At 39.3% G+C, this 27,206-nt stretch overlaps 1 protein-coding gene across 7 annotated transcripts in view; it reads left to right on the top strand.

The window, feature by feature from the left end:
• PCDH11X (protocadherin 11 X-linked) overlaps positions 1–27,206 on the top strand; it is a 992,740-nt gene that overhangs the window by 78,562 nt on the left and 886,972 nt on the right. For 6 of the 7 annotated variants that reach the window (XM_048863059.2, XM_048863058.2, XM_075132423.1 and 3 more), the window contains exon 2: positions 14,186–14,769. In XM_048863059.2, the coding sequence (XP_048719016.2) occupies positions 14,230–14,769 (540 nt within the window). In that variant the 5' untranslated portion in view covers positions 14,186–14,229. Of the gene's footprint in view, positions 1–14,185; positions 14,770–20,205; positions 20,303–27,206 lie in introns of those variants that run through there. The other variant, XM_075132425.1, reaches the window with a different exon arrangement.

Below are 27,206 nucleotides of genomic sequence, written 5' to 3'. Positions count from 1 at the left end.
GAATGAGTGTGTGAACTAACTACTCTTTATTATTTATTGTTTGTATTACAGTAGTGTGTAGAGATCAGGGCCCCATTGTGCTTGGCATTGTATAAACATATGAGAGAGGCAGTCCAAGCCCAAGAGCTTACAGTCTAAAGGCTACATCTACACTAGGAGGCAGAGGTGTGACTCTCCTGCTTGTGTACACATCCTTGTGCTAGCTCCCACTGAGCTTTTGCAAGTGTAAATAATAGTGTAGCACAGTTAGCAGCAGGGGCACAGTTTAGCCATGCAGAGTAGGTATCCACGGGGTTGAGGTGGGTTTGTACTTGGCACAGATAAGCCACACCTTTGCTGCTGCCACTACCTATGTTACCGTGGCTACACTGCTATTTATGCACACACTAGCTTGGTGAGAACCCGTCACAGTGTGTGTACGTGAGTGGGAGAATCACACCCCTACCTCCTAGTTTAGATGTAGCCTGATTGTCAGACAATAGAACACAGGTGGCTAAAAACAGACAAAGGGGTCACAAAGAAACAGTGAATGATGCTGGTCAACATGAAAAACAAGTGGTCACAGGAAACCTGCTGCCTAACTTTTGTCAAGTTTTTTGTAAGTGTCATAGCTGAAAAGAGTTTTAAGGAGGAATCTGAAGGATGATGAGGTGGCTTGGTGTAACGTAGGATTATTTATGAATATGTAGGTATCCTGTTTGCTAATAAAGGACCCAATTCTGCAGTCCTTGCTTACATTTTGACTAATTCATACTGCGTTTTAAAAAACAACAAAAACATTTCTAATGTCTTTAGCTTCAGGTCCAATGCTCATTTAAGTCTATGTGAGCCTTTCCATTGGCATCAGTGGGTATTGGATCAGACCCTTAGTGCTGATCAAAGGGGTCTGTTTGGACTACCTGTCATCTTCACTGTGAAAAAGAGTTATAGAATTGGGACTTATATTAACAAAAGGATATGCATATAGCTTTGATCTATGTCACATTTCACTGCTTATGTCAGACCTTTATGCCTGGAAAGAATGCCCTGTTCACATGTATATAGTCAGCTCATACTATTAAGAAGATGGTTAGTAAATGGCTACTAATTTGTGAGAGGAGAATTAATAAGAAGGGGCTTGATCTTACTCCCATTGAGGTCAATGGTGAAACTTCCATTAACTTCAATGAAGCACGATCAAGCCCCGAGTGACTTTTTCCTCTTCTCAGTAGTAAAAGAAACACTGTCAATCTCCTAATTAGCATATTATAAGTAACTTTGTATAACAAACTGCTTTCCATGTTCTTTTGTGGTTTTATTTCTGTGATTAATAGGAAAAAGAGGGTTAATTTTTTTTTGCTCAGGATACACTTTTTCTAAAATCACACAATAGTGCAGCTGCTATGGCTAATAATACCTTTTATATATATAGCACCTTTAATCCCGAAAGATCCCTAAAGTGCTTCATAGTTTATAAGTATAGGCATTGCTTCTCACACCACTGAAATAATGTACAAGTAATACTATACTAAAGTGGTTTTGTGTAAGTGAGCAAAGCATAATGTGTCCAACTGAAACTATGAGATGAAGGAATTTAGGTAGGGCAGATTGTGAATACTTGGAATTTGTGCAGAATATTGTTACTAACATGCCTATTCATGTGAAAAGTGCCAGGTCACCTTTAAAAAAAATTGCAAAATGATCAGCTTCTGGCTTTATATCTCAGTGAAAAAAACAGTGTACTGCATGCCATCATTTCTTTGTTACTCAGTATTTTATTGTTGTTGTGCCACTTTGGTTAGAGGAATCTGCTGTATAATTAAATGTTTTTATTGCACTTACAATGGACTTTGTATTCAGTAGAACTGATTGAACAAAAATTCACAACATGCTTTACTGATGACAGCATTTGTACACATTTAGAAAGAAATTAAGAGACTGATTCTGCAGGCACTTATTACTGGGTATAGTACTTGCACGCAACAGGGCTACTCATGGCAGTGAGTAGTTTGTCCTTTAAATGCTTGCAAGATTAGTTTCAAACTACATAGCATGTAACATATTCTACAAGCACCATATAAGTAAATATGTTAGGACAAGTGTGAAGAGTGGCAAATTGGCCACATTTTGAGGTGAATGACTAAACACGGGGAAGTGAGAGGCTCAGACTGTAGAACTGGATTGTTTTATGGGAGCGAGTTTTAGGAGTCATGAGCCAAGGAGAAGCAAGACAATTCTTACTGGGATCGTTATGTATTAGGCCTTTGACAAATACCTACTAGTTTGAGTTCCCTTTTCATTTAAATTGCATTTAAGCCCATATAAAAATAGCAGAAAAATTATTAAAATTTGGAGATGATTCCTCTGTTAGCAAATGGCAATATGTTTCAAGCTCTTACCTAAAGTACCCCCAGTGGACTTGGTCAGTGTTAAACTTTCCTATTTGGCTGTTCGTGTACTTTGTAAACTTGTTTTTTAGGGGAAATGGATTGTGTGTGAAACATTTTTTTTTCTTTCTGTGAAAGTGCTTACAAGGATGAATGTAAAATTGTCTGAACTATTTTACTTTTTATGGAATAAACTATAAAAGAAAATAAAAGGGCACAATTAGGGTCCTGTGCTAGCCTAGGCAATTCATTTGTTGTCAGTGGAACTATTTGCATGAGTAAGAACTACTTCAATGTGTATGGGTTTGTAGGATTGGGCCCTTAAACCACCAGCCTGACAAAACTGGAAATAGGGTAGAAAATGGCACAAAATATATCAAATTTGAGTCAATCTTAAGAAGATTGGAAGAGCAAATATTAAAATCAATTTTTCTAACTGTTTTATAATTGTAATCTTCTAATCCTATTTTAGGTAGCCTTGTTGACCATTTGTGTGTGTGTTAGGGGAGGATATCTAGCTAAGGTTCACCAACCTTCCCTTCCCTGATTTTCAGTCTTGTATCCTACTCTGACAGATTGGTTTATCAGTATGTTAACTTCTGGGAAGTTATCCTGCAAGGTAGTGAGGGTATGTAAAGGGATAGATGTTATCCAGGGGATAGACAGGAATAAGATTCATTGGAAATAGACATAATTTAAAAGGAGGGGATTAAAAAAAGGATGCAGCTACAAACTTCTTAAAGCTCTGATTAGGAGGCTGGAAATTGAAATCTAATGCACAAATCCTAAGACTTCATCCCAGGAGAGCAAATGTTCTGTCCTTTTTCTTGTTGGGAAGGAACACTATACAATGAACGAGAATATTCCAGATTTTGTGATTTCAGCTATAATTACAGAATATAAATATAAAAAAAATTTCATTCTTGTCTTAACAAGATTTTCCAAAAGAAAGAATGACAAAGATGGGGAGGGGGAAGGAGGAATGTTTTTCTGCATTAAAAGAAAAGGAGTACTTGTGGCACCTTAGAGACTAACCAGTTTATTTGAGCATGAGCTTTCGTGAGCTACAGCTCACTTCACTGTAGCTCACGAAAGCTCATGCTCAAATAAATTGGTTAGTCTCTAAGGTGCCACAAGTACTCCTTTTCTTTTTGCGAATACAGACTAACACGGCTGTTACTCTGATTTCTGCATTAAATTTCTGGGCGAAAAGTGAGTATCTTCACTCTAGATGGAGCTTTTGGTTAGACAGGAAGGCAAAAAACAAAACAAAAACCCAATAATTTCTAAACCCATAATTCACCCTGGAGAGAATAGGAAGAGTTGTTGTCAGAAGGGCAGTTTTTTTTGTTTTTTGTCTGTTTTTCTGGTTACAAATCAAAATGCCTGGAGGGTGGGTTTTTTATTTTTTATATTTTTGCCTGTTTCTTCTGTTCACTTTTTGGAGAAGAATAAAATATAGCTGTTTTGCATATGTATGTTTTTTTAAAAGAAATTTTACATGCTACAGAATTGAAAGACAAAGGCCTTTTCCATCATCCAGGCATTGAGGAGTACACAGGGGTGCCCTAAACTTCACTACCAAATATGGTCCCTTTAATACTCTGGCCCCTAAATTTTCAAAGTGTTTTAGCTGTCTGACTCTCATTAAAGTCAATGGGAGGTCTGTGCTAACCCCCCACCATACATGTCTATGAAAGTGTGCCCCTGGCTTTTTCTTCCTGTAATCCATTTAGTATCGGGATGGACCCTGTAAGTACTGCATGTACTCGGATGTGGTGGATTTCTCAGTGCTGTTTGTCCATAAAACTGCACAAGGTCTACTTTTCAGGGTAGACTCGGGCACTGAAAGAATGCAATAGATAGTTGTTATCCTCTGGATTTCAGTACTAATTATAAGGGGGCAGCTAGAGTCTGCAAGCGCTGAGCATGGAGGGGAAACCATCTGAATGGCTTGTCCAGCTCCCTGGCAGGAAGGAAAGTCAGCTATCTCCATAGCAATATTCTGTCTTCCGCAGCACTTGTGGAGTTCTCACATGGGATTGGGACATAGAAGGAGAGTGAAGGTAGAGCTGAGGGATGCACCTTTACTCCCTTCCCCAGTTGCCCCTGCCTGCCCTCCAAAGGCCTTGTGGCAATCAGGTAATCAAGCTAATACATCTGAAGCTGTGGAGGTGCCTCTTCCACTGAGAGGAGAATGCTTTCAGGGGGAGCAGAGGTCAGGATGAGTCCCTGGTACCAGACTAAGGGTGGATGATTTTGGGAGCATGGACCTGATGTGCAAGCAAAAGTTCACTCTCTAGGTGACTCTGGCTTCCAGAGTATTCCCTGGGATCTGTGGGATTGTGGGTCCCACACATCATTTCCTAAGTGACAACCTATCCCTCCCACCTCAACCAGTGTAACAGCGAGGAGGAAAATCTGAGAAAGAAACATTGCATATTTTTGTCTTGCCCGTAACTCCTTCCTACTGGAGAGCCAGCCAGGCCCATGGCTTGTAGTTATTGTACTGATTTGAAACATAGTATCTCAGAGAAAAAGTGGCTCTGAGTTTATTTTCTGTTATTTGTTTGCAACTGTAATGGGATGCCTATACCATGATTTCCCTCTTCCCCCACAAAAAAAAGTGTGTGTGTGGGAGGAGAAAAAGTTTACCTCTATTTCCCCGCTGCAAAGGGGGAGAGAAGCCCAGCTGCCCCCTGTGGGCTGCATTCAAGCTGTCAGTTGTAGAGAGAGGAGCAGACAGCTAGCCCCCAGTTATGGGAGGATGTAAATGGAAGAGCGGGTGCTTTATGTGGGGCCATCACACTAGGGAAACTCCCACTCAGAGCCTGGACCTTCACTATGGAGGAGCTCTTTCCAGGGCCCAGAAGGCTGCAACAAAAGGCAGCATTTGGACCTCTAGAAGCGAATAACCTGATGGTGCTGTGGCCTATAGCTCCCCATTAAGGAGAGGCCACAGCCGCAGTGATCTGTTATTCCAGTAAGACTGGGGCTTGTTGTTGGAAGCTCTGGTCCAGACAAACCCTAACCCACCGGGTATGCACAGGAACTTAATCTGTTACTGAAACCTGTTCTAGAAATGCAGTTTCCCCTTCAGCAGCCAGCTCAGCTGTCCATCAGGTAATCATAATTTTGAGAGGTCCTTTTCACAAATGAATGGGAAATATAGACCTATGTCCTTTCTGTAAATAGGTCATAACCACATACCACAATACATCAGAGCCAACTGTGTTCCTTCAGTGCTCTCTCACCTTTCCCCAAATCAGGCTAATAGTAATATGAAAATAGAGAATACAAGTCAGTAATGTGGCAGTCTAGGATACAGGGCCCCAATGGACAAGCAGTGCCTAAGATACATTTGCACCGTTCACCAAACATACAGGTCTTGTACCATCTGGGCAGAGTACTCCATAAATTCATTGTCGTCATCATTGAGGGACAAAACAGCTCTGTCTCACAACACACAAACGTATGCCCCAAACAGGACAGAATAACCCAAATTTAAGTCCTAACAAATAAGACCAGTTAATCAAACTGACTCAGCTATGATAGGCCCCAAATCTGCCTAATTTCAAATAAAATCCTGCCAACATCTCTGTAAAGCACATGCAAGTCCAAGAAATGGACATGAAACCCCATAGTCCATCAATAGAATGCTGTCTCATCAACACTCATTAGGTTCTGCGAACCAGTTATCCATTCTTAGAGGCACAATATGTTTTGTGCATGGCATGCCCTACACTGCGCAAGTAGAACATGCCTGGTTTTTGGACCAGGGATATGTCCAGCGAAGGATTGTTTCCATATTGAAAGCAAGAAAAGTTGCCATTTCTGCAGAGAAGTGACAGGATGCTTTTAACCAGACTTTTATCTAGTAGGTAGGTAGTAGCCAGTTAAGCAAAATAATTTGTGCTCCTAACCAACACCCCCAATCCTAGATTCAGAAATTTCTAGTGAATTGTTTAGTAGATCTGGTTTCTACCTATTCCTCTGGTTTCTGCCTATTCAATGGTGAAGGTTAATATTATCTGGATGTAATGTGCTAATGCAAAATGCATTCGTGATAACATGAGTGATCTTGGCCCTACCCATTGCCAAGGAATTGAGACAAATTGCTGATGCATTTACTTTCATTTTAAAGTGTAATCATGTATTCTAAGTTGAAATAAGGCTAACACTCGGGTATGTTCATTTCATATTTTACTGTTAGATTCTCTTGTCGGGGGCTTTTGGAAGTAAAAAATTATCGTGTGGCAGCACAAAAATACATTTTTAGATTAGATGGACATACAGAATTTCCTAGCATTCTTCTAGTGCCATTTTCTGACTCTTTATTTGTGCAATGCATTGTACATTGTTTTTCGTGTGTTTTAATTGTTGCTACAGTGTCAATTCTTAACATTGAGCTGTAGCATTTAGCTGCATTATAGATTTTTTTTTTTATGTACTGCAGTGCTTCTACCTAAGTAAATTGAAGTAGACATCTCATCAGCAGGGAGATCTTCACCTTTTCCTCCATGCTTTCAGTTCTCATTCCATATATCTAATTCTCAACACTGGTGCAAACCTGTTTCATTGCTAATAGCAGTGCCCTCTATTTCCCAGTGTTACCAGTTTATAGGAAAAGTTAATGCAGCATGTGATTACGATTTCTGAAATAAGTGATAGTCATAGCATTTTTGAAATATTTGCAGTTGTGTTAGCTCTCAGCATTTTCCCAAACTTGGAGTTGTAGATTTAACAGGAAGGGGACTTCAGCTATATGTGGATTAATGTGGAAGAATAAATAGAATGATGGGGATCCACTGTGCCAGCCTTCCAGATGCATATGGATGGAGCATAGGTGATTACAGAACAGCATTGCCCATTTCTTTATGACTGTTTCATTTTTATATCTTATCAGTACAAGTTGCAATTCCTCAGAAGTTACCACAATACACGTTAGTTGCAGGTCAGTATTAATAATTTGGAACTGTATCATTTAGCAAAAGAAACTCTTTGCTGTTTTCCAAGTTTTGACTGTGTGACTTTAGCAACTACTAGATGTCTCCCCTTGTTTCTTACACTCCCAATAGTAAATTGAGGAGCGGTTTTCCCCTTCCTACAGGAACAGGAGCTATGCCAATCAAAACCTAGAAATACAATGCTCCTGGAAGAGCCAAGGCCTTGAATCAATAAAGTACTTAAACACATGCCTAACCTTAAGCATCTGAAGAATCCCAAGTCTTGCTCTTGTTCCTCTGAATTTCCATTTGAATATGACTGTTTTTTTCCAATGGTGATAAGAATGTAGGGCCTCATTCTATTACAGTGGTGTACATTAAGAGTAATGTAGCCCCAGTCAAATCAATGGAGTTATACAGGTAGGAAATTTGGCAAACCAGACTCTTAGAGCATTAAGTTTCTACTTCTGGGCAGGAAACTTCCTCAGATCTGTTCTTCTGAGAGAGGGAGGTCTTTCTTCCCAAGCATCTCTATGGAATGGATGGGTGGATACTCATGGTTATTGATGGCTACAAAAAGATTGTGGCCTGGAATAGTGACAGAGAGAGAATTATACAGAAAAATAACCTTCAATTAAGTGGAGTGAGTAAATATTTGAGAAGATGTGAGATTAGTTTGCTTCTTAGCTCTAAAAGAACTTTTTTTAGCCAGTTGGGGGGAACACTTTCCCAGATTTCCAACTGTCATTTGAAATAAGAACTGCAGGTGAAGGTTGTATATCTCTTGAAATATTCTCTCATCAAAACAAGTCAGTTTCTTGAATAAAACATAATCTATGAGATGATGAACAACAGAGATCATTGTTTTTGCACAAGTTATTGATTTCTAGAAAAAAAACCACCAACCACCTAATAATGTAGCAGTTGATGCCCATGGAATAAAGCTGATAACCATGTGTTATTAATGTCAGCATTGAACAGAAGGATTCAAAGATTCGAAGTCTTGAGCACATGACATGGCACTTAGAAGGCTTAGAGTAAAAAGAACTGATTGTGGAAACTGAGGTAGGTACGCATTGGCTCGCACTGATCAGAAGTTAAACCACATTCAGGTCATTCTGCTGACTGAAAGAAAGAGTATGTGTCACCAGCCATTTGCAAATACTATTAGTGGTCTTCTGCCAGAAGAAACATCGGTTTGACATAGTGTTTTGAACTTTTCCTTCTGAGGAGTTCAGTGCCACAAACTTTAGCTACAAACTTATACATAATATTCCTGTATTCTTATGTTCAGCCCTTCATCCAATACTAGCCATGGGCCTTTCCGGGTAGATTGACAGCACTTTGAACTGCAGCTAACTAGTGCCTAAACAGAGACTCAAACTCATTTAATTTATAATCCAAGTCAAATATGAACTCAGACATCCAGAGATAATGCTACTTAGCCCTCTGAATATGGTATTCAGCTTAATTTCTGCCATGGTTTCTATGAATTAAGGGGTCCTAGTCTTACTCCCACTGCATGTAATGGGAGTTTTGGTATTGACTTTAAAGGGAGCAGGTTAAGGCCTAAATTCAAAGGAGCCCAAATTTGGATCTGGATTAAAATCAAATTCCAATGACATTTTTTAATCTTTATTTTCTGCATTGCAGCTCAGCCAGTGTATGATATCCATAACTATTAGCCCACAGCTATTAAACTGAAGATAAATTGTAATATGTCTTAAATTATAGCATGAGGGTTTAGTGTGTTGGATAACAACTGTATTTGTTTTAGTTCACACATGAGAGTGCGTGTGCATGAGCAAATGTGTAACTCCCTCCATGCTTTCCCCCCCACACTCTCCCATATAGTTCATTTGCCATCACAGCTCAGGTGACAGGCACAGCCCTAATATTTCCAGCATCTCACAAGCTAACGTTACCTTCTGATAAACTACTTTGTTCTTCATTTTTTTAGTTGCTAAAATGTCAGCAGGGCTCATGAAAGGTGCTGCTTTGGCAACCATGGAGCCAGAAGTTCCTGTTTTGTCATGGTACTAGCAGAGTATTAACAGCAGCAATATGTGCTTTGCCAGGGGGCCTCAGACATCTAGAACTCACTCACCCCACAGTGACTCTGCTTTTCTCCCCTCCCCACATTGTTTTTTATTTTTCTCTGTCCTTTTTATCTTATCACATTATCAATTTATCGTCACCATTTTAGTATCAGTCATTTGTCTCCCTTCTGCAATTGCCCTTAATATCCCCTTCTCTCTCTCTCTGCCTAACTCAATTTCTCTGGTCTCCTTCTTTGCGCTCACCTTCTTAGTTTCCGGTTTTCCCATTTTTATAGGTTTATATATATAGGGGGAAATATGAGCAAGAGCCAATGAAATATTATATGTATTATTCTGTTAGAGATATTCTGATGTCCTGAATGTCTTGCAAACCTTTTGTTTTGTTGCTAGACAACACCTCCCCCTCCTTTTTTCTTTCTGTTGCTGTTGCCATAGCACCCCCATCAGTCCAAGCACAAATGACAGACAGAGAACAGCCATCACTATATAAATAGGTTGTTTTTAAGTGCAGTTCCTGCCCCATGGCAAGAGCTGCTTGCTCCATATATCTGAACAGAGAATTTGAATCATGTTGCTTTTGCCCCTTAAAGCACCATGGCTACATTGAGGCCGATTGGTTTGGAAGGCAAAAAAGATATCACTTCAAAATAGTCTCTGTTTCCATAACTAAAGAATTGTAAACCAGTGTCAGTAACTTTTTCAACCTGCAGGGTAAGCCGTTTTCCATGAAAACTCCAAACCCCAGTCAATATATATATGTACTTGATTAGTTTATAAAAATAAAAACCAGAAGCAGATTTGTATGGGATGGAGGGTCTAAAAGTGACTGTAAAGAGGTGGAACTTATTTCCTCAACCAAAATACCAAAGTATGCATAAGCATGATTGTGATTTAACTTACACCCATTTTACATTCATGTAACTCCCCTGGGCCTGATTTTTCATGATCTTGCAGTAAAGCTGGTTGGAAATTTTGCGATGGAAGTTCCCTGTTGAAAATGATGTTCATCAAAATCAAAATGTTTTACTGGAACATGGTACTTTTGACAAAATTTGACAAAAATAAATGTGAAATGATTCCAAATCAAATGTATTATTTTGTTTTGGTTTTTATATTAATTTTAATATAAGTATATGTATAATTATACTTAATATGTATGTGTATATATTATAACATTTTAACATTATCTAAACAATATGTGGGATAAGGTTGTCTTGATATTGACAAATCAAAATTTTAAGGAATTTTTGTTCCACAATTTTTTTGTTGTTGAAATCCTGACTCTTCATTCCAACTGGAAATGAAAACAAATTTCAAAATGTCAGAATTTCCCTCTGGATGGAAATTCTGTTTTCTGACTAGCTCTGCGGGGAGAGGGATAGCTCAGTGGTTTGAGCATTGGCCTGCTAAACTCAGGGTTCTGAGTTCAATCCTTGAGGGGACCTGTTCGGGATCTGGGCCAAAAATTGGGGATTCATCCTGCTTTGAGCAGGGGGTTGGACTAGATGACCTCCTGAGGTTTCTTCCAACCCTGATATTCTATGCACCTGGTATAATTTACACCTGTGCATATGGGATACCAAATCAGCATGGTGTCCTTTTATACATACTTTGCACTAGTGAAAATGATTGCACAAGAGAACCAGGCTTATTGAGTGCAGTGGAGTTACAATGATTTACAATGAAGAGAGAAGAGGATCAGACCTACAGTGTCCAATGTGTGTGTCTCACTTTCAGGGTACTATTCATCAACTGTTATTAATGGATGTCATGGTTTGTGTGCTTACCATAAGTATATTAAATTGTTAATGAAAACAATGTAAGATATATCATATGGCTGTAATTTAAATTGAAAAATAAAAACAAAATTTAAGGACCTATGAGTTTAGGTTGAAACACCACTATTAACTTATTGCATTTAACCTTGTGATGTAAGGTATAAGAATTTATATTGTGTTTAGAGTTGCAGTATGGCTAGATGAATTAAGGACAGAATAACAGCTTTACCTTAATAATTATAAGGTTGTCCAATATAATCTGTATATGTACAGGTCTGTAGATGTGTGTATATATTTATACATTGTTTTTATGATGATATTTATTATAATTATTATCTGGGCATTATTTTATCCTAATGGTTTCACAAGCAATTTTAGCACTGGGACTATAATTCACAGGAGGTAAAGCTTTGAGTTAGTTTTGTAATCCCTGTGCTAACAAATGAACCAATAAGATTAAAAATACTATCCCACAGATACCAGTCCTGTATATGTTTACTGCAGTTTTTCTTCAATATTTGATATTTACGGTACTCTACAGTACATCCAGAATATTTAAAGAACATAATGCTATTCTGAGGCCTTGACAGCATTTTAAACACTAGCTCTTTGTTGAAGCAAGCATATATTTTTCCTTATTGTGGCGGAAGGAAATGCTATAGATGTATTTATCCCAGCTATAGTGAAAATAAAATAAAAAAACCCCTCATTTATTTCTTGAATTAATTTCTTTGTATTGCTCTGTGTGTGCGTGTGTGTTTCCTTTAACAGGATGTGAGGATTTTTGGTGGTAGCTTGTCATTAATATAGTACATGCTCAGGTATAAAAATAGTGCAATATCCATAGTAGTATATTTATATGGTATTATCAGAATCCTGTCATCAAATACATATACTACAATACTGTTACTGTTACTGATCATTGGGAGCTGCTGATAACTTGCTTAATTATATATTCAAAAGTGCATTAATATTCCCTAACAATGGATTTTTAAAATGACTGCTTGTACCATACTTTTCCTTCACTCCTGAATGCCTGTGTATTGTTGCATTAAACCTTACACTGAATTATCAGACTGCTGCAGATAATATAGTACTATGCAACATGAACTTAATATCCAATCCTGCAAATCCTCACTCATTGAGTAGCCCCAAAGCAATTAATAGGGAATAATGTCTTCTTGGGTATGTAAAGATTTGCATGATCAGGTACTTATTTTGTGATGCATCTTCCATGGAAAGCATTTTGGGATGAAATGTATGGTGTTAAATCATACAGAACCCAGAAGGAGAATAAAATTAGGAGAGCAAGGAAAGAAACATCTTTTTTTATATATATGAACATTAAGAAGAGATGCAGTTGAGTCGGTAAGGGGGATGTAGATGACCAGATCGTTAGGTGTTGTAAATTGAAGTAGTTCCACTGACTTCACAAGTTAATTTTAAATTGATGCCAGCTGAGTGTCTTGCCCATAGGAAGGCTGTACCAGAGGTCAGGAGCTGCAGAGAAGCAGATGCTTCTACCAAGAGTGGTAAGATAGTGTACACTGATGTAGTGTCACATTGTATTCCACAACTGGAGACCTCTACCTTTTATAATTTTCCTGAAATTTACTCTGCTGGAGGGATTCATCCATACTGAAACTAAAGATAATCACCTTTCTCCCTCCCCCACAAGTCTGCGGTTTTCAAGGCATCTATGTTTGTATATACAGCATACGGTTTGTGTGCAGCTCAGAAAACAGGCAGAATGGTATTGAATGTTCTTCTCCTTCTCCCTGAAACACATACGTGTCCTTTTCTAGTACTGATGCCATGAACTAAGTTTCACTGAATATCATCAGCGTATTTAAGAGGAAGGAACATTGGCAGGTTGTTTAGACTCAAATTTGACCTGATTTAGAATTACTTTAATACAGTGAAAAATGCCCTGTTGCTGATTTTCCAGCATAGTAAAGGTAGCCATTGATCACAGGGTGAGATCAACCCCTACCAAAGAAGAAAAATCACAACTCCCTCCATGGCAAGTGTCCAGTATGGACGTTATCTGACAAGGTTCTCAGCATATCTGGGACTGAACCCATTAGGAGACTCATCTTGCTGGTGTGTAGTAGCTTAGTTCATGACAACTGGTCCTAGATTTGTGCCCCAATAAGAGCTTTAAAAATTTGAAGCAGAAAGAGGAGCACCCAGGCTAGCACATAGAACATTGGTGTGATTTGATTACTGCTCTTTTGGGGCCTGATCCAAAGCCCCCTGAAATGAGTGGCAGTGTTTTCATTGTCTTCAATAGTTTTTGGATCAAGTCCTTCCTTGGTTCTGAAGTGGTCTGGTTGCTGTGTGTTGTGATAGTAGTTGGACTTTCCATCAGTTGTTGGCCAAAGTTCTTCAGACATCATTTTGATTAGTTTTCCTTGCCCGTGTGAATTGCTATATTAGATGATAGAACATTTTAATGCTTAGAGCTGTCATGTAGTTTTAGTTGTGCAAAATTCAGAGGTGGATTAAGAGTAGTACAATTTGTATCCCAGCTCTGTGGTCTGCAGAGGTCCATATGCAGAAATGAATTAGCCCACCCCAGCAGGTGGCAGACAGCTGATGCCTGCTTGCAAACCACTTGCTGGGGTGGGATGAGGTTGGCTTGGCTGTCTCACTAGGGAATGAGATCAAGGAGTTGGGAATGAGAGAAAGATGAGTGCCAATGTGGCTGAGGGAGGGCTGGAAAGGAGGGTTTGTCTTTGGGAGCAGAGAGTGGGAAGAACACACTCTCATAGGGACTCTAATATTTTTGGAGGATCCATTCTTCACATTCTGAACTCAACATTTATGAAGTGGGAACAGAAAAAAGCAGATATAAGGGATTATCTCCTTATTGCTGTTCGTTTTATTTAACAATGGTCACAGTAAAAGATAGCATTTCATTGACCTAGTTTTGCAACAATTCTCAAATCATTTGGCTTTCGCATTTCCACTGTTTGGCTGGCATACTGCTTTAGGGCTTTTTAATAATCTCTTTCTTTCTTTCCTTTTTACAGCTACTCTTGGTGTTCTTCAGGAGAACTCATTAGCCATTCTGGAGATGGACTTGCTGTCTGGAACCTACCTCTTGGCAGTCTTATTAGCCTGCATTGTATTTCAATCTGGTGCCCAAGAGAAGAATTATACTGTGAGGGAAGAACTGCCGGAAAATGTCCTGATTGGCAATTTGCTCAAGGATCTGAATTTGACACTGGACCCGGATGTGCCCCTTTCATCACCTCTTCAGTTCAAGCTTGTGTATAAGACTGGGGATGTGCCATTAGTCCGGGTGGAGGAAAACACCGGTGAGATATTCACGACTGCAAACCGCATAGACCGGGAGAAGCTGTGCTCTGGCATTTTTAGTGAGAACCGCTGCTTTTATGAGGTGGAGGTAGCAGTTTTGCCTGATGAAGTCTTCAGATTGGTCAAGATCAGATTCCTGATAGAGGATATCAATGACAATGCTCCCCTTTTCCCCTCAACAGTCATTAACATCTCCATCCCTGAGAACACAGCCATTAATTCCCGCTATTCAGTCCCTTCGGCCATTGATCCTGACATTGGAGTGAATGGCATTCAGCATTATGAACTTCTTAAGGTGAGTGTCTTTTATTCTTCCGTAGTACTGTGTGTCTTGATGTCACTACCAGTCCACAAACTTTTCTGGTCTTCACTAGATCACTGAAATGCAGAATTACCCTATATTGCCATCCTAGAGATGCACCATATTTGTCCTAAAATGTTGAGAATGCCCCTTTTTGATTACATTAAAGCACATCATGTTATCACTTTGTGAAGATCTATGTATGTATGTACGTGTGCACAGTATTATGTGATAAATAACATGATGTGCATGTATGTCTGTGTTAACTGTCCACCAATCCATTAAGGGGTATATGATTTTTATATAACTGGCCAAAAGTCTTCTCAGACCAGTAAGGCATTTGCTCATAATATGACAGGCATGTTTACAACAGCTTGCGATGGACTAAACTCTTCCTACTGCTTGCAAATGAGATTTGAGCAGTGGAAAATCAGCCCAGGGGAACTTGTTTCCTTTATAAAAGACATAAGAAATGTTCCTTGACTCTCTGTTATATTAGTGTAAAACTTGAATAACTCATTTGCTGTCAATGGAGTTACTCCAGATTTACTCCTGTGCATCTGAGATCATAATTTGACCCATAAAGGCATCAAGAAAACTTTCAAGGTTGTGGGTCAGATCCTCAGCCGGTGGCAATGGAGCTATAATGATTTACATCAGCTAAAGATCTGGCCCAGAAAACAGAAGGTGTACTGTGGAGGTTTCCAAACTCATAGCAATTTTATTTGTCAAGAAGGAAGGTATTTTTTTTTTTTTGGTCATATATACACACACATTTTGTAAACAGCCCGTATGCTAGCATGTGCTTAGTGCATATGATCAGCAGCCCTGGCAGTGAGGCATTTGAAAGAACAAAGGAGACCTGTAAAATGGACATAAAAGGACTGATATAGATGAACAATTCCAAAGAAGGGAAGACAAATCCCTCCAGTGAGCTGACTTGATCAGATTGTTTCTCTAATGATGGGGTAGGCCTGTGGGGGGGATGTGTTATTCTCAAAGACCATTGTAACAATGCAAATTTGCTTGTAACAAGCAGGGCATTTGACATTTCACATCAGAAAGTCCTGGAAAATACCAGCTTTTCTCCCCTCTGGCAATGAGAGGGGATGGGCTGAAATGCAGACAAATATGGAATAGGGAATAAAAGGATAAAATGTAAGTGTATGAAAATAGATGAGGAAGATTTGTGGTCACTGCAAGGAGACAATTGCAGACAGATAATTGTTTGACATAAAGTTATGTGGCTCTCAAGTGAAGGTTTCCCTGTACATGGGTGTCCTTAAACTGGAGAGTTCAAAAGGAAAACTAGTTAAATCCTAAAACCTATTGGAATAGCATGTGAGAGGCTGAAAATGTCCCCTCTCCCTGAAGGACTTGGGCATATCTCTGCACAGTTCACTAGACAGTCTCCACAGCAAGCATCCTGATTTACTGGCCGCCTCCTTCAAGAATGCATAATGGATGCAGGCTATTGCATCATTTGGCTGGCTAGATATCTAACAAACACTGAGACTGGAATTTGCCAGCAATTTAATTTAATTTAATTTAGTTTTTTTAAAGTAGCTTACTGCCTGAATTACTTGTGGAGAAGTGGATACTAGCTAATGACAAAGGGAGGAAATTATCACCTGTCTTTATGGAAATCTTTTAAAAAGCAGCAGCATTCCTTTTAAGTTTTTCACACACTTAGGATCTATGATGCACAGGCAACAAAGGGGCACTTCTGTGGTCTTGTGGACGTACACTGTGTAGGTCCTGGCTACTCATTAAAAATAATGGGAAGGCTTCACAAAGCGTAGCCTTGGGCATGCAGAAGCACATGGCATTGGAGGTGTTAACAGAGTCATCTTTTGAGTTTAAAAAAGTCATCACAAGTCTGGCATATTTTGGGAGGAAAGTGTTATTGTGATTCATTTGTTAACTTTGGTTTTAGGTAGATTTATAGTAAATAGGTAATGGAAAATGATTTATTTAAAATGATCCTCGATGTTGCAGCGTTGGGTGGAAATCTAATTCATCTTAACTTTTTTTTAAAGAAAGATAGATAAGGGCTGCAGAAAATGAAGCTGGCTAAAAGGAAACAAGAAGGGCTTTTACAACTATGTCATGGGGAAGAAAAGAAATACTGGAGAGGTAGTAGACCCATTAATAAATGAGGAGGGAATGACATTAATGGTGACTCTCAACTGGCTGAGCTACTGAATTGACTTTGTTATAAAAACCTAGCCTTTAGCAAGAAAAATAAAACAGAGGCTTTGGAGAATTCAGAAAGAATAAAAACCTTGTTAATAAAGGGAAACCAATGTGAACATTAGTATCTGTAGAAATCAGCCAGTACAGTTACTATGCACTGCAAACTTCTTAAGGGAATTAACTAACAAACTTACTGGACTACTGGTAGGTTTGTTTTTTTTTAAAAGTAAGGAAAGTGCAATTTCAATGTGTGAGCATCCACATCAGGACACCCCACATTGTTCCTTAGTTCCAGCCAAGGAAAAATGTGGAGCAATTGTGGTATCTTTTTTTAAAAAAGAAAAAGAGCAGTTCTACGGATTACTGTTATGTGGACCAAATTCTGCTCCCAACTACACCATACTACCTTCTTTATAACAGTGGAGATGCCTGTTAGGTTTGAGAAATTGAGATCAGAATTATGCCCAGTAAATTGAACTTTTAAACCTTGTTAAATAATGGAACTATTCTTAAGAGGAGAAAATAGTCTATCAATATCGAGGTGATAACAGAACCTTGAGCAAAAAGCAGCATGCCTTTTACGGTATAAAGAATAAATTTTAGGTAGGCTTGATCTAGCAGTTCCAGAATCAATCTCAGCTCGCACTGACTTTAGTGAGACTTGCCTGAAAAGGGCTGTGAAATCAGACCAGCAAATGTTTACTTTGATGCTACTGAAGTGGGAATAATTGGAAGTGTTGTCTGTTGCCCTTGGGCCCCCTGCATCAGTAAGTGTAGAGGGTTCAGAATACATCCCCACATTCTGGGGAATGTCACTGTCATCAAGAGGGGGATCCCTGGGCTGGGGTGGTTCTATAACACTGCTTCCCTCTGTACTGCAAATGCAGCATCTGAGTCAGAGGATGTACCAAGTCTGAGGTCACGGTGCAGCCAGGGCATCATTGCTCTTGCAATACTCTCTTGTTGTTCTCAGCTGCTCACAGCTCTTACAGAATATGGGCAGTCTGAGCACAAGTTAGAGTAGCTTTGAGGTTGCTTTTAGTTGAGGTAGGTGGAGAGTTGCAGGGAATCCCTCTAATAGAAAGGTTGGGTGTTCGGTACACGTGGAGCTTGTGGTGGGTGTGGGGAGATGCAAAGAGCCCCTGGTGTGCGCATTGGACTCAGCCTACAGAAGCAACAAAGTGACTGTGTAGTAAATATACTGCAACAAAGTGAATATGTTGTTCTAGATTTAAACACAACAACATACTTTCAACTCATTTGCAACATCAACAAGCTGTACAGTACTTCCAGGGCATTATCTGCTTCTAGCCCTTTATTGACATTGCACTTTTTAATAGTTTTAGCTAAGCTTTACTTGCTGCCTGCTTGAGGGCAGAGTTTATTTGTGATACGTGGAGAAGATTATTGCTACATAAATAATTATTTATGAACCTAAACCTCACACTCAGAACTCATCTGAACTGCTTAAGGTCCTTAATAGCCAGGTTTTCAAGCAATATTAACTCTGGTTGGAAATACGATGACTTTCATATGATTTTTCAGCAGTACCTGCTTTCCTCACTATTTGTACAGTTAAAGGCATTCAATATATGTGATTGCCTTTAATATACAGCAATGATAGCATTACTCCTCTCCAGATGAGGTAAAAAGCCATCATAATTGTTGCATTCTAAATCATTAGAATATTGCAAAATACATTATTAATCAGTTACAAAATCATTTTAATATAAGATCATGCTCAGTGCATTTTTAGTAAAACAAATCAAATCATTATTTGAATCTGTTGTCTATTATTAAAAATCTGTGTAGTTAGCACCTTGGTAATTAATTATCTAATTTTAAATAGGAATAGTTTTTCCAGGTAAGTATATTTGACCCAGTTCCTGCAGTGAGCTCCACACAAGCACAGGAATATGCTCCAAAGGATCTCGTTGCAAAATTGAGGCCATTACTTGTACCCTCCTAACGCAGGATTTAATTTGTCTAGTGTTGTGCACAGAAATTTTATAGAGCTTTCCTTTCAGAAAGCTTATACTGACCATCTGAGGCTAGCATCCAACCCTCCTTTCCTGTCCATTTTTTCTAGGTTTCTAGGATGTACCTCAGTAGGCAAGAACTTCCAATAAGTAGCTAAGTGATTCATTGTAAAACACATTCAAACTTTATAACTGACTCTCTGCTTCAACTGTACAGTGTTCGAAGTGTCTGAACTCTAACAGGCAGGCAGTTCCATCTATTCTCTGTGTTAGTTCCTGTGGTGCTTGCTTAGAGAAGGCTGTAGAGAGGACATATGGGAGAAATGCTGTTTGAGTTTCAGAAAAAGACTATGTTTTTATATTTGCATAAAGGACCAGAATCTAGCAGAACAAATGGCATCTAGATAGACTTCAATAAATCATACTGTTATCCTGCCTAAGAGACTGTTTGCAGGTTGTAAAAAAATTTCGCTGATCCTGTAAGTGCAGTAGCAATTGCAATTGATCAGGCGCTGCAAGAATACATTACTAATTACTTCAGATAGGTTTTCAGTAGGTTGCACTATTTTAGAATATATCACTTTAGTAACACATAACAAGTTAGGTTCCCTTTTTTCTAAGAAAGTTCTAAGAAAATATGCAGATATGCAAGTCAATATGCAGATATGCTTGTATCCAAAGGAATTTGCCATTCTCATTTAGTCATAGACAAGCACTTTCATAGATTTATAGATTTCAAGGCCAGAAGGGACCATTGTAATCATCTAGCTGACCTCCTGTGTAACACAGGCCATAGAACTTCCCCAAAATAATTCCTAGATCAGATCTTGTAGAAAAAAATCTTGTTTTAAAAATTGTCAGTGATGGAGAATCCACCATGGCCTTTGGTTAATTACAATCACTGTTAAAAAAAAGTACACCTTATTTACAGTCTGAATTTGTCTAGTTTCAATTTCCAGCCATTGGATCACGTTCTACCTTTCTCTGCTAGATTGAAGAGCCCATTGTGAAATATTTGTTCCCCATGTAGATACTTAGACTTTAATCAAGTCACCCCTTAACCTTCTCTTTGCGAAGCTAAATAGATTGATCCCCTTGAGTCTATCACTACAAGGCATGTTTTCTAATCCTTTAATTGTTCTCGTGACTCTTCTCTGAATTCTCTCCAATTTAACAACTTCATTCTTGAGTTGTGGACATCAGGTAAAATAGCTTCTCTACTTCGACTCAAGATTCCCCTGTTTATGCATTCCAGGATTGCATTAGCTCTTTTGGCCACAGCATCACAGAGGGAGCTCATGTGCAGCTGATTATCTCCCTCCCCCCAAATCTTTTTCAGAGTCCCGCATCCTGTAAGTATGGCCTGTGTTCTTTGTTCCTAGATTAATGTATTTACATTTAGATGTATTAAAATGCATATTGTTTGCTTGTGCCTAGTTTACTAAACAGTCCAGATTGCTCTGTATCAGTGAGCTGTCCTCTTCTTTGTCACTCTTCCAATTTTTGTTTAAACTTTATCAGTGATGATTTTATGTTTTCTTCCAAGTCAATGATACAAATGTTAAATAGTGTACCAAGAACCAGCTCTGTGGGACCCCACTGGAAACATACACGGTCAATGACAATTTCTCATTTACAGTTACATTTTGAGACCTATCAGTAGGCCAATTTTAATCCATTTAATGTGTGCCATGTTAATTTTATGTCATTCTAATTTTTTTCATTAAAATGTCATATGATAACAAATCAAATACCTTAGAGAAGTCTAAGTATATTATATATCAACACTACCTCTTTTATGAGTGAAGCTTGTAATCTCATAAAAATATAGCAGGTTAGTTTCACAGGATCTATTTTCCACAAAGCCATGTTGATTTGCATAAATTACATTACCGTTTTAATTTTTTTTATTAATTGAGTCCTGTATCAGCCACTTCATTATCTTGCCCGGGTTTGTTGTCAGACTGACAGGCCTATAGTTACCCGGGTCATCTCATTTATCCTTTCAAAAAATTGGCATAACATGAGTTTTATTTGTCTTCTGGAATTTCCCCAGTGCCCAAGACTTACTGAAAATCAACATTAACTGGACCTGCTGACTTTAAAATCAACATTAACTGGACCTGTTATCTGGACCTGCTGACTTTAAAATGTCTAACTTTAATAGCTTCTCTTTAACATTCTTTAGAGATACTAGTGGAATGAAAAGAGTATTATCACCACCATATATGAGATTATATCATTTGATATTTTTCCCAGATACAGAACAGAAATATTTATTGACTACATCTGCCTTTTCTGCATTATTATTGTTATTATTGATAATTCTACTGTTTCCATCTAATAATAGACCAATACCATTATCAGGATTATTTTTGTTCCTAATATGTTTAAAAAACTCCTTCTTATGGGCCTTAACTTTACTGACCACAGGTTTCTCCTTGTGGCCCTTTGCTTCCCTTATAAACTTTCTACAAATCATAACTTCTGATTTATATTCATAACATCAACTTCCCCTGTCTTCCATTTTTATAGATTTTTTTTAATGATTTTTATAGTTGCCTTCTCTTTCCCATTAACCAGATCTTTTTTTTAGCTAGCACAGCCTTGTTCCTGCACTGTGTCTTTTTGAGCATCTAATAAGGTGGTCTTAAGTGATACTGTATTATCATTCACATTTTTCTTATTAAATTCTTCTTCTCAGATGGTTTGGCTCAGTTGTTTTCAGCTTTGTGAAACTGGCCCTATTAAAGCTCCAACTACATATATTACTAGTCTGGACTTATTTGCTTGCACATTCTATATGTGATCATGTTATGGTCTCTTGTACCTAAATTACCATCAATTTTTAGTTCTGTGGTCAGTTCGTCTATATCTGTCAAGACAAGGTCTAATAAAGATCTCCCCCATGTTGGCTGCAATTCTTTCTGAGTTATGAAATTGTCATCGATAATGTTTAGAAATTCAAAGTATGGCAGCATGAGACCTCCAACATATGTAATTCAATTAAGGTTCCCCCATGATCACACAGCTTTTTCCCCCACATGTTGCAAATAGGTGCATAAGGAGCAGGACATCCTGTACCCTAGTGTGATTTGGTGTTCTGTAGCAGACCCAACTAATACCCCAACTTGTGTTTTATCTGTTAGGACATTGATCAGTAAGCATTCCAGAACATTTTCTTCTGAATTATCAGTGACCCAGAAACAGGTAATGCCATTTTGTCACCTCCCCTTTCGCCCACTTGATCCTTCTTAAATAGATTATAACCATTGATTTGAGCATTCCAGTAGAATGACCGGGTCCCTGCCCTTAGGTGCTTATGGTCTAATTTTGACATCTGCAATAATGGTGCAAATGCTAAAATGTGTGCAAATACAGACTCTGCGGAGGGTTGTATAGGAAAGTTTTGCAGAAAAGCTGGGCTTTGTCAGTGAATTTAGTGGAGGAGAGTAAGAAGCTGCTCCAAACATAGGCATAAAAGGTGGCACAAAGCTGAGAGGAGGAGGAGACAAAGGGTATGTCTACACTGCAGTGGGAGATGTGACAGCAGCTCATGTAAATATATTCACACTAGCTTTAATGTAGTTCATGCAGCTAAAAGTAGCAATGAAGATATAGTGGCATGGATCCCAGCACAGGCTAGGAATATACATATCCATGGGTTTGGGTGGGCTTGTACAGCTCATGCGAGGGGTGCTGGAACAATTTTCATAGTGGGGGTGCTGAGAGCTATTGAACCAAACTGTAAATCCTTTATATAATGGAAACTACTTCAAGCCAGGGCGTGCAGCATCACCCCCAGCTCTAGCACCTATGGCTCATGCTGAAGCCTGTGCTGCTGCACCGTCACTGCTGTTTTTAGAAGCAAGACTAAAGCTAGATGGGAGTGGCTACCTGAGCTACATGACCTTTACAATGCCTTGCTGCTCACAAACAGCCTCCAGCCTCTAAGTTGCTTCCAGCTATCTGTGTGTGTGTGCTGCAGCCAGCCAGCCACACCTTGCTTCTTACCAGCCTTAAAAATTACCATAGGGGGCACCAACAAACTCCCAGTACTCAGATTTCCCCCCAGGAATGTATGTCCTGTACTGCCCAGCACTCTCCTGGACAGTACGGCTATACTGTGTTAAGTCTGTTATTCCTTTAATAAGAAGCACACAACTTCTTGCCCCAATTGGAGTTACCCAGACACTTCAGTTTGAACACATTGGATTAGATAAAACAATAAAACAAGTTTATTAAGTACAAAGAGAGATTTTAGGTGATGAGGCATAAAAGTCAGAAATGGTTACAAGAAAAATAAAAATACAATGCTTACTACAGCCTAACTTAACAAATTTCATCAGATTCAAGCAAAGTTTCTCACCATGTCATTTCAGCAGTCTTACTGACCAAACTGTGTGGGTCAGAACCCCTCCCCAAGAGTCCACCCACTGCTTCCTTTGTCTCTTCAGGTGCAGTGAATGTGATGAGCTGGGACGATGAGGTTCCGAGGGTGTTTGTCCCTCCTATTATATAGTTTCAGTCCCCCTCTTGAAAAACATTTTTTAGCTGGGCACTGAGAGACAAAGAGACTATGTGGAAGGATATTCCCTGCTATTTTTTTCACGTTTGAACTTCCTGTGTCTTCCTTTCCTACTTGATGACTCTGTTTGCTTAATTTGCATGTAAGCAGTGGAGCACACGTTCCTTTGTTTAGGACAGACCTGTTTGCCAGCTTCTGTCTGGGCAGGGCTTTGGGGTTTGGAACACGTGTTAATAATACCATACAGAGGAATCTTATAACTTCACATACAGTGTTGCCACACTTTTTATCAGGACGATATTGACCAGGAAATTACGAGTTTTCAGATGATATCTTACAAGGCATACTTTGTACAAAGATTATTCCAACAGTGTGTAGGGTGTGAACACCGGGGTGTATTCTGTCACTGTGCTTTGAAACTGGATTAACTGGATATGGGGGTTGAAGCCCAGGTGCTGCTTTCACTGGGGTTGGAACCCACCCACTTTATAGTGAAGACACTGGCTAAGTCACTTGAGTGCTGTTAGTCCTCCAATGCTACAGTTCCCCCTGAGTGTCTGGAAGGACAGACAGATTCTCCCACAGTTCACTGGGAAAGAATCATAGAGGATCTCACTTTACTGCAGCACAAAGAACCATGGGATATGCTCCCAGAAATCACACACCATAGGTGAGTGCAGCACCACTGAGGACACAGTAACTCAGGTATGGCTTTGCAATATGGCTGCTCACACTTGGTCTAGACTAACCTGGATACTCAGACCGGGTGCCAATTATCCGGGTTAGCTCTGCAGTTAGGATGTATCATATTTTTCTGCCTTCTCTGAAGATATTTAGGAATATTATTCTTGATAAAAATGCTAAGGTAAAGAGTCAGCCTGGTACTGCCTGCCTGCCTGGTCCTTGGGTTTGGAAATGATTATTTTTTGTTAATTTGTTCTTTTCCCTTTACTACCAGTCCCAGCAGTGATATGCAGGAGGTTCTCTCGGGTTGTTTTGCAGAGTAATTTGTAATTAGGGATTCTGAAGACAAACTGAATACATATTCTTGCTTATTATCTGCTTGTCGTAGGCTCGGGCCATCACTTCTGAGACCATGTCATTACATATCTCTCTTCAGTTTCAATTTAATGATTGTCTTCGCAGTTCATAGGGAATTGGCCGGGTTGTGAAGTTAATAAATCACTTGCTCTAGGGAGACCCCCTGAAACCTAACTGAAGTTCCAAAGTAAAATGAGTTTGGATCTGCTCACTTCTTTCCAGGGAGAGGTCTGCAAAATATGACCGGCAGAGTCACATGCTCTGAAGAGACTTGAATAATGGGGTCTCCTAGTAGAGTTTGGACTTGGTATTTTGGTGTCATTATGACCCACAACTCCTGAGAGGTCTGGCTGCTCAAAGAACGTCTGTGCTCAGGTCTCTGCTCTTCTCCCCAATCACTTCTGGGTGCATTGTGCAACGTTGGTGATAAGGCCCTGAATGGTCTGGAAACCAGCCATTTGAGAAATCATTTCTCACCACATACCATATTAAAAAAATGAATGTGGCTGGCAAGCTTTTGCTCTTTGTTCTTTGAGGGAACACCACATAGTGAGTAATAGAGCTTGCTTGGCTTGGAGTTCCCATCTAGGAATTCAGTCCTCTGAGCTGCTTGTCATAGCCTAATCCTTGGGGATGATGGTAAAGCCTGTTTACTTTTTCTGTCATTTGTCTAACTGTTTTTGCTTTGTTTATTCAAGTAGCCTATGTAGTGTGCGTGTGGATGTGTGGTTTCTGCAACTGAGGCACCTACATATGGCAATAGGTGCTGTAATAAATAGTAAAATAAAAATAATACTGGAAATGGTTCTCCTGTGGTCCACAAGCATTAGCTGTCACAGGTGGACAATTCTCATGCTGATTGAGGCAGCAGGAGTCATACTAAGTTTCATCAGCTGGAAATTGCTCTTATGTACAAGTTTGACCACATGCCTAAGGTCACAGTCATGAATCCTTGGCACAGGTGTTCTCCAGATTGACAATTCAAGAGGTTCTTTAGTCAACTAGCAAGGAGAACTTTATAGAAAGTGTGGTGCATCTCGGTCAATTAAGAGGTGAAATAAAGGAACATCAGAAGAGAAGATTGCTTGGTAAGCATGTAACAGGAATTTTATTTAAGTATTATATTCCTTTCCAGAAAGTCTCATGGGCTGGAGATTTACCTAACTAGCATTACTGAAGAAATCCAGATTCAGATCACTTAAGAAATTAAATTCTCTCATGATGGATTGTATATTAATCTCTTTAAAAAGAAAAGCCTCCCCTTTCACAGGTACAGGTATTGGCCCTGATTCGGAGCTTGTGCAGCTTAGGGGAGTGGCACACAGGGTGGCCCCTCAGATTCTCTGTCTGGTTTAGGACCAGTGTAAACTAGAGTAGACCAGGGCAATGCTGTGATGAGAATAGCTGGAGTGCAGCAAAACTCAAGACATCTTCTCTCCTGTGATTATGCCTCCCACATGCTAATAAAGAGTCATTATGCCAGCTGTAGTCTACTCTAGAGGATAGCCAGTTTAGCTGACTTTACTTCCCCTTTATACTAGTGGAAGAGGGGTGATGGGGCCTGAGCAGAAGCCAGAATCAGGGCCATGACATCTAAACAATGCTTCATGTCAGACTGGTGCATTTAATCAGTATTTGTTCCTTTAATTCAATCATAGATGCATTTCCCAAAGGAATCCATGCTAGGCTCAATAGACTCATATAAAGGCATGTCAGCTTGTGGTATCCATTCCCCACAATGATTATAATAGCATTTTCTCTTGAAATCTCTGCATTGTAGAGTTATAGTAGCATTTCTGACTTAATATCATTTTCTATTTTAAAGAGAAATTGTTGGAGCTGTTTGAGAGCTATCTCTGAGCAGGTATTTATACCCGTGTTAGGGGGCCATGCAGCGTATATACACTGCCGTAAGTGTGGACATAGCCTAAGGAATTAAGTTTTTATGTCTGATGCCAGGATTATAGAATGAGACTGGATTTGTAGTTAAATCTAACTTTACTGTATGTGAGTTATCAAATTACTGTTTATGAGCAGAGGTAGCAGCTCTGATTCAAATTGATTGGGCAATGGAAAACAACAACAATGGAGAGAAAGCAGAGTGGGACATACAAAATTAATTTTTATGGCCTGAAAGAGGCTATCTTTTTTCACCTTATGGTGTTGCTGCTCAGAGCCATACACTGTTGCGAATACTGAACGAGAGATGAAAGGAGAATGGCTAATGTCTCTGCAAAAAGAGCCCACAGTGACACACACCAAGCTAATGGAGTAACTTTATTCCAACTGGAAAATAAATTGAATTTGCTCTGCAGAGCTGTATGTCAGGTCTGATACTATATCCCAGAAACCTGCTGCTTTAATCCGCAGTTTGTGCCTGTTTTCCCTCTTCTTATTTCTTGAAAAAGGAGGTAGAGCAGTGACCCTCACTTATGTTCTCAAACCAGGCTTGAAGGAGAAGATGTGCTGCAGCTAATCAGACTACATTGAAATTCATACGGACGAGCTCTTTTACACTGGTGCCAGCAGCATAAGGGAGGACAATGAAGTGGTATACTGGCCCTTCAAGTAGGTCACAGAAAGCCTGGGGTGGTTATCAACGTCCACCTTCTGTGAAAAAACTGTCAACACTGAGCTCATTCCATTGGTAAACAGGCCTTTATTAATATGGTCATGTCTTACTGAAA

Source organism: Caretta caretta, chromosome 9 (genome assembly GCF_965140235.1).
Source record: "Caretta caretta isolate rCarCar2 chromosome 9, rCarCar1.hap1, whole genome shotgun sequence".
Classification (NCBI taxonomy): Eukaryota; Metazoa; Chordata; order Testudines; family Cheloniidae; genus Caretta; species Caretta caretta.
This window is presented reverse-complemented; position numbering and strand designations above follow the sequence as displayed.